The sequence below is a fragment of the Geotrypetes seraphini genome, chromosome 9 (genome assembly GCF_902459505.1).
Source record: "Geotrypetes seraphini chromosome 9, aGeoSer1.1, whole genome shotgun sequence".
Classification (NCBI taxonomy): Eukaryota; Metazoa; Chordata; class Amphibia; order Gymnophiona; family Dermophiidae; genus Geotrypetes; species Geotrypetes seraphini.
In genome coordinates, this window is record NC_047092.1 from 74,171,687 (window position 1) to 74,180,464 (window position 8,778).

General features: G+C 39.5%; 1 protein-coding gene across 3 annotated transcripts in view; it reads left to right on the plus strand.

The window, feature by feature from the left end:
* Positions 1-8,778, plus strand: part of SLCO1A2 (solute carrier organic anion transporter family member 1A2) — a 192,801-nt gene extending 184,023 nt beyond the window's left edge. For all 3 annotated transcript variants that reach the window (XM_033959647.1, XM_033959649.1, XM_033959648.1), the window contains one exon: positions 7,941-8,778. In XM_033959647.1, the coding sequence (XP_033815538.1) occupies positions 7,941-8,163 (223 nt within the window). In that variant the 3' untranslated portion in view covers positions 8,164-8,778. The remainder of the gene's footprint in view (positions 1-7,940) is intronic.

Consider the following 8,778-nt stretch of genomic DNA (forward strand, 5'->3'; position numbering starts at 1 on the left):
AGCTGTATTTGTAGTCTGAGACTTGTGCCTGTCTGAAGAAGCACTAGGTCTGCATACCATGGTCTCCGTGGCCAAACAAGCCATGAGAATGACTGCTCCCTGATGTCTTGCAATCCTTAGCGAACAGTTGCTGACACTCCTGTGCCATTCGATTCAACCAAACCATTGTCTTGTCTACATTAAGGGACCCTTCAGGAGCATCCCAATGCTCTGTGAGCAACACATTTATATCAGGATACCAGGGAAATGAAGAAGACAGGGCTTTCACTCTGCTCATTATAGAGCAGGGGGGAGCTCCTGGGAGTCCAAGTTTAACTCCTGCAGAGAGTCAGCGATAAGCTCTAACAGAGAAGGGTCTGACCTGGCAGAAGACCATGGGGTCATCCCCTTGATCAAGGGCCAGCACTGTATCTAGTGCATATGTATCTGCCTGCGACCCTCGCATCTCCCAACAGGGAGGGCTCGCTCTGTGACAATAAGGGCACCGAAATAGTCCCTTCATTTTCTGAGTCTCCATCAGAAAGACCCACGTGATCCTGGCTAGCTTCTGAAACTGAGGCAAATGTATCCTGGGAGTCCTAGCCTCCTTGTGTGCCTCCTGGTGCACTTCCAGACATCCCTTGAGGATTTTGGCCATCCAGAAAGGCTCTTCACCTTAGATTGACAAATTCAGGAGAAAATGCCATGTTAGGCAGTGCAGAGGCTTCTCTAGATGACTCCAGCTTGCATCTCTTGGGCTCCGCAGCCTTCACACCCCTGCTTTTAGGATGACCATCATTCTGGGACTCTGAAAAGGATTTACTCCCAACCAATGGACCCTCAACCATTCCTCAGCCATGGAGAGCAAAGGGAGACTAAGCTCAGGCCCCCTTCATGTGCTGCATGGTACGTCGCACAAGGGCGCCCTTTGGTCACCCATCCAGTGCAAACCTGGCATGGATTAGGAGTACAGGAGCGTGAGGACACCATCCCTGCTAGTTTTAAGGCAAAATGAGGTGGTTTGAAGCTTCTGGAGAACTTTTTAAAAAATTGGTAAATTCAAGATGGCTACTGTGGCAGCATTTTGGTGCTAAAAAAAGGCTCCAAAATGCTTTAGCTAAATTTTTTTAAGAACTGTGATTTTAGAGGTGGGGAAACCTAAGGGAAAGGGGAGAAACCTAAATAAACAGGTTTTAAAGGGGGCTTATATTCTTAGATTGTCATAAAAGTTCCTTTTAGTATTCGCAAGACAGTCCAAGAATGTAAAACTTTTGAAATCAAAATGATAAAATATTTTGATACCCACCAGACAGGATCCAACAAGGACCTTGGCTTTCTTTCCCACTACAAACAAACTTAGGGAAAGATTCACTAAGCTTTGCGAGCCTTCTCCAACCCCGACCCAATTCACTAACCTTCTGGCTAATCCGATCTGCACATGCAAATGAGGGGAAATGGCATGCAAAGTAGGAAGGCAGCGATTCACTAAACCAACGAAAGAACACCGATTGGTCTGGCCGATCCAAAAAGAAGCGACTGCTGAGGACCAGTCGCTCACGTCCTTGCTGACTGTCCTGCTTTCTGCCGCCCTGAAATCCAAGCCCTGCAGCCAGCAAAATAAAAAACATCTCCCTTGTGAAAAAAGCCCCTGATCTCTGCCACCCTGCCTCTCTACAAGTCTGTGTTTTTAACCTGAGAGTTTAAAGCAGGGCTGCACTATGGCGTGTTCTGCTTAGTTGTTCCAGTCTGGCTGCAAAGAGTGTTCTGTTCCCTTGAAATGATTCTCATGGGGCCAGCAAGTACAGCCACCCCTCCCCCCTTCTATTTTGACCTCAAGTTTGTGTGGAGAGCAAGCAAGCACGTATCGCATCTCCAGGCAGAGAGAATGGTCTGCGCATGCCTCTGGATCACTGCAGCAATCCATGGGATCGCTTGTGGGCGTGTGTCCCATCAGATCATTTGCATGGAGAATGTTTAGTGCACTGTTCTTCAACCGCCGGTCCGCAGGAAATTTCTGCCGGTCTGCGCAGAGATGGCAAGATTGCTGCTGCTGCTGCTAAAGCTGACAGGAAGTCTTCTTTCCGATGTCAATTCTAATGTCAGAGAGGACGTTCTGGGCCAGCCAATCGCTGCCTGGCTGGCCCAGAATGTCCTCTACGACGTCAGAATCGATGTCGGAAAGAAGACTTCCTGTTGGCTTTATCAGCAGCAGAAGGGAGGTAAGAAGGGGAAAGGAAGGAGGGAGGCTTTTTTTTTGTGCATGGCAGGGAGGGAGAGAGGTAGACAGGCAGGCAGGCTGGCTTCTTTGGTGGGGGTGGGACAAAGTGTGGAAGGCAGTGAGAGGGACATAGGAAGGAGGCACTGGAGGCTCTAAAGACAGGGAGGGGCACTAAGGACATGGGAAGGAGGCACTGGGGGCACTAAGGACATGAGAAGGAGGCACAAGGGGCACTAAGGACATAGGAAGGAAAGAGGGAGGGAATAGAAAGGGACAATTGTTGGGCCTGAGTACAGAAAGAAAGAAATGAAAGGATACACAGACAGAAGGAAACGCAACCAGAGACTCATGAAATCATCAGACAGCAAAGGTAGGAAAAATGATTTTATTTTCAATTTAGTGATCAAAACATGTCAGTTAGTTTTGAGAATTTATATTTGCTGTCTATATTTTGCACTATATTTATCTATTTTTTCTATAGTTACTGAGGTGACCGAGCTCGCGGAGATGGGGCGGAAACGGGGTTTTTAAATTTTAGTCCTAATAGTTTGCTGGTCCACAAAATAATTATTTTATTTCTGCCGGTCCACGAACGTAAAAAGGTTGAAAAACACTGGTTTAGAGAATCGGTCGCCTGGCAATACTCAGACACGAGTTGCCCACGGATTGGATCGGAAAGGTGAGTTTAGTGAATCTAGGCCTATAACTGTTTTATCACCTGTCTCCTACAACAATACCATGGCTTTCTTCCCCACTACAAAGAAATTCAAATTGCTTTGTCACCTCTTTGTCTCCAACTACAACTAAAATGCTTTCATGTTTCCCTTATATATACTGATTTTGCCAACATTTGCATATTTCTGATTTGAGGAAGAAGGTGTTACCTTCAAAAGCTAGTCATAAACTACACTAAGTTGGTCCAATAAAAAAGGTATTATTTTTATTTTATGTTGTTTTATTTCTACATATTACCTTGAAGAGTGGACTAACACGACCACCACACCATTTCACCTTTTTGAAGGAAATCACTAAAGACAGTATACAGCAAGATAATGCATGCATATTAAAACAATTGTAGCTTTCAATTACTGTAAACAGGCTGTTTGACTATTGGTCCTATATTCTCACATTGAGGCTCAAAGCACTTACATACAAATTACCATAGAAACCTATGATATTTTGTGTATCTAAGTGCTTTGTAAATGAGCCCCATTTTGGTGTTCTCTGTACTTACAAAATTTTACTTAAAATTTATTTCAAAAATTCTTTTAATTTTCAGGAAATAAAATCTTAATGAAAACTTCTTTTTGCATGCCGCTAAGATTCAGTGCTAGAACATGTACAATTGGGTGGCAGAATCCCAAGGCAGTATAGTATGGGTGAAATACTTATGCGTATGAAAGAAGAATGGGATCTGGGGGTGATTATATCTGATGCTATTATGATGGCCAAGCAGGTAGATAAGGTAATAGGAAAAGCCAGAAAAAGGCTTGGGTCCATAAATATAGGAATAGTGCAGGAAAAGGTGATTATAAGTGTTTAGTGAGCTCTCAATTGGAGGACTGCACATTCAAAAGTTTCAAGTTTATTCAAGTTTCAAGTTTTATTAATTTTGATATACCAACCATCAAGTTAATATCTGGCCGGTTAACAATATATTTAAAAGAAAGAGAAGCTAAAAGAAACTAAAAAAAAAGGTATTGTGTATATACAAATAACATTACCAGACGAACTAGACAGTGAGGATAGAAGGGAAGGGAGGGTGAAGTTACATATTTGAGAAGAAAAATGGAGATAGTAGGGTTAGGATAAAACATAATGGAGAGGGACGCTTTAAAGAAAGCGGTTATTATTGATAAATAGAAGAAAAAAAAAAAAAAAAAAGGAATGAAGGCTCTACGTGTTAGCGAAAGCATCACGAAATAAAAAAGTTTTTAAATCTGTCTTAAATTTGTCGAGTCGTGATTCGTCGCGGAGTAGCTGTGGCAGGGAATTCCAGAGGGTAGGGGCAGTTACTGCGAAATTTACTTTACGTGTATTGTAGAAGTCTTTGATAGAGGGGATAAAAAGAAGTTTTTGATCAGTTGATCTCAGAGTGCGTGAGGAACAGTAGGGAATGAGAAGTTTATCAAGGAATGAGGGCAGATGAGAGTTTTATTTTAAAGGATAGTAAGATAATTTTAAAGGTGATGCGGTGAGTAATAGGGAGCCAGTGTGCTTCTTTTAAAAGAGGGGTGATATGGTCGTATCTGCCTACTTTATGGATAAGTTTTATTGCAGTATTTTGTATTAGTTGTAAACGACAAATTTCTTTTTGAGGGAGGCCATTTAGAAGAGAGTTACAGTAATCGAGATGAGAAATTACTAATGAATGTATCAGGATAGTGATTGAGTTAGTTTCAAGGATAGAAGTTAGAGATCGGATGATGCGTAATTTATAGAAACAAGTTTTAACCACTGAACTTATGTGATCATGAAAGGTAAGATCCCTGTCAATGATTACACCTAAAAGTTTTATCTTAGTGTCCATTTGGATTGGTGTAGATTTAATAGAGATGTTGTCCAATAAAAATTCTGTGGATTTGATAGGGAGTAACAAACTTCGGGATTTGTCTAGATTGAGGGAAAGCTTGTTTGTGTACAACCAATCATATATGGTGTTTAGTTTGTTATTAATGTCTTTGATGTCTGAAATGTTTAAAGTATTAATTGGGTGGAGGAGTTGTATGTCATCGGCGTATGCAAAAATAGTAAATCCGATGGATTGAGCTAATGTAAGGAGAGGAGATAAGAAAATATTAAATAGTAGTGGGGATAGGATAGAACCTTGAGGGACACCATAGGAGTGAGTTGTGGCTGCAGAGGAAGTATTGTTTATATGTACTATATTGTAACGTTCATTAAAGAAGGATGTAAACCATAAGAGAGCTGAACCTGAAATACCGCAATCTTTAAGTCTATTGATCAGAAGAGAGTGATCAATGGTGTCAAAGGCAGCTGCTAAATCTAGGGAAATAAGAACCACAGATTTTTGATGGTCATGATAGTATTGAATGGTAGAGATAAGGCCTAATAGTGATAGTTCTGTAGAATGGGATGAGCGGAATCCTGTTTGACAAGGATGTAGAGCATGGGTTTTTTCGATAAATTCAGAGAGTTGGGAATGAATGATTTTTTCTGTTAATTTAGAGATCGTAGGCAGATTAGCGATGGGGCGGTAATTTTTGGGTAATGAGGGATCTAAATTGTATTGTTTGAGTTTGGGAAAAATAAGGGCTGTTTTCCATGCTTTTGGTACGGTATAATCAGAAAAAGATTTGGATATCATTGCTGAAATGAATGGGCCAAAGAAAGAAAAAAATTTGTTGAGAATGGAAGGTGGGATACTTTCCATGGGATTGTTGGATGTGTTTAATGATTGTAAGATAAGATGGAGATTTGTTAATGAAGGCATTTTGAAATTTGAGAGGGTACTGAAGGAAAGTTGTAAAGAGTCGTTAGAGTTTTGAGAAGAGGAATCGGGAAGTAAAGGTCCGAGATGAGATCTAATATTTTTAATTTTATTGTCAAAGAAATGTGATAGTTCGTCAGCTTTAGGTTGGGTAGAGGGAGGTAGGATTTTTTTCTTGGAGTATTTAGAAAGTGATTGAGCTATGTTAAAGAGATTAGAAGAGTTACGAGTAGAAGTAATCAATTTTGAAAAATATTCTTTTTTTGTTTGTTGTATAGTTTTTTTGTACTGAAAGGCTTTTTCTTTGTATGTAATAAGCAAATTATTGAGTCGGGATATGCGCCATTTGTTTTCAATAGAACGAAGTTGTCTAAGGAGTAAGGCGAGATTTTGGTTGAACCAGGGTTGTTGTTTTTTATGATTTTGTTTTGAATTTAGGTGTATTTCAACTTGGGGTGCCAAGGAGTCTAATAGTGATTTGGTAGAGGTTTCCCAAACTGAAAACTGTTCTAAAATAGAAAGAGTAGAGAAGTCTTCAATATTTAGATCAAAAGAAGCTAGGATTGCAGATTGAGTTAAAAGGATTTAAGCAGGATGATTATCGCCAAAGAGTGACTACTAAAATGGCAAAACTGTGATGTTTAACACATGCAGAACTAAAGTAGAATAAATAACAGCCAACACTTAAGTCTTTTTTAAAATCATTTTCTTTAAGAACTCTTTAAGCCTTTAGTTACAGATATTTTAGGGATTATCCTTTTGTCACATCCTATTCCTCAGGCTGGATGGTATTAGCAACTCTTCTATTCTTCTCCTTGGAAAGATGTGGTGGTGGGCTGGTTCTCCATTTACTGCTCCCCACTCCTTCCAAGTTTATTATCTTTTCTCCTGTTCATGGCTGGGCTAGCCAGAGATCTTTTTCCATTCATTTAATTATGCAGTGGCCAGTGAAGCAAGAGACAAAAGCAAAGGCATTGAAAATGGGCTAAGTAAATATATTGCCACAGTTTCCTTCCAAGAGGTATCTCCTTTTTCACTGTTAGTCACTGATTAGGAAATTCATATTTACTAGTTAAACTTCATTACTCTGGTAGAGCCAATAGACATCTCTGCAGTTTCTTAAGGGAGCAGACAAGAACATAAGAATTGCCATACTGGGACAGACTGAAGGTCCATCAAGCCCAGAATTCTGTTTCCAACAGTAGCCAACCCAAGTCCCAAGTACCTAGCTAGATCCCAAATAGTAAAACAGATTTTATGCTGCTTAGCCTAAGAATAAGCAGTGGATTTCTCCAAGCCATCTCAATAATGGCCTAGGGACTACTCTTTTAGGAAATTATCCAAACCTTTTTTTAAACCCTGCTAAGCTAACTGATTTCACATTCTCCAGCAATGAATTCCAGAGTTTAATTACACATTGTATGAAGAAATATTTTCTCTGGTTTGTTTTAAATCTACTATTTAGTAGCTTCATCGCATGCTCCCTAGTCCTAGTATTTCTGGAAAAAGTGAACAAGCAATTCATATCCACCCTTTCCACTCCATTCAGCATTTTATAGACCTCTATCATATCACCCCTGAACTGTCTCTTCTCCAAGCTGAAGAGCCCTAGCTACTGTAGCTTTTCCTCATAGGGAAGTTGTCCCAAATCTTTTATCATTTTCGTCGCTCTTCTCTGTACCTTTTCTAATTCAGCTACAGTATATCTTTTTTGAGATATGGCGACCAGAATTGCATAATATTCCAGTTGTGGCCATACCATAGAGCAATACAAGGGCATTATAATATTTTCATCTGTTTTCCATTCCTTTCCTGATAACATTCTATTTGCTTTCTTAGCAGCCTCCACACATTGAGCTGAGGGTTTCAACGTATCCTCAACCATGACACCTAGAAGATCCTTTTCCTGGGTAGTGACTCCTAGCATAAAACCCAGCATCATGTAGCTATAGTTTGGGTTCCTTTCCTATATGCATCACTTTGCACTTGCTCACATTATACAACATCTGTTATTTTGAAGCCCAGTCTTCCATTTTCAAACATGAAAGACATCTGATGAAGGAGGGATGTAAAGCTTAATATTGGTTTGGATGGGCAGGCTAGATGGTCTTTACTGACATCACTGTCTATGTTTCATCTATACAAGTATGATATTCATTGAGACTTTATTTTTATAAGCGATTGTTAGCCAAAGAAAAGAATATACTTAACAACAAAAAAAAGGTTGCATTACGTTTGCATTTTACAAACTGCATGATACACTTTTGATAGATTGTTTGTTAAATTTTACAGGTTGGTCTTCCTTGGTGTGACAGCAGCATTGCGTGCAATGTCCTACATTCCGTGTGCATTTATTATCATCATCTTAAAAAGGCGACATGTCCAAGAAAAGAACAAAACTTCAATGAATGATGGAATGGAAATGCAAAACGAAGAACAAGAAAACAATTCTGTTGATAAAGACAATGTTCAGCAAATGGATAGTTTACATATGCAATCACAAAGCAATCTTTAGAATAGGTATTTGTTAGAATGGAAGACTGCCAAATCTAGTCTTGTTTTGATAAGCATAGGTTTAAAATGTTTGCTTTATTGGCCCCTTTGAATCCTCTTCAGGTTGTGTCATCTTTCATCAGAATGACAAAATAAAATTAGACATAAATGTTATTTTACATTAGATTTCTGGTCCATGTAGGCCTCTCTTTCACAGTGCAAAGACAGCTGAGGAAGGAACATCCATGAAGTTTCTAAAGCTAATATAAAGTCAGAGCTATATTTCATTTATTTGTGTTGACCTAGTAAATGATATATACAGTATACTCGGAAACCTCACACATACCAGATGCTTGCAAAACAGCAAGAAAAAATAGTTCTATGCTAAGCCAGAATGAACAGACAGAAGCAAAATATTCTGATACTTCACAGGGGTTTTTTTTCCCCAAAGAATTATCACTAGTAAACATTAGTGCTGCCCGATTCAGGGGAAATTTATTTGATTTAGCCCATTAAATTGATTTTTTGATTCAATTCACTTTTCCTGCCCAATCGCGTGTTTTTTTCAAATATCCTGGTAGGTATATTTTGTAGCCTATTCACTCACCCCATCTCCCTTTGACCTCTCCAACCCCAC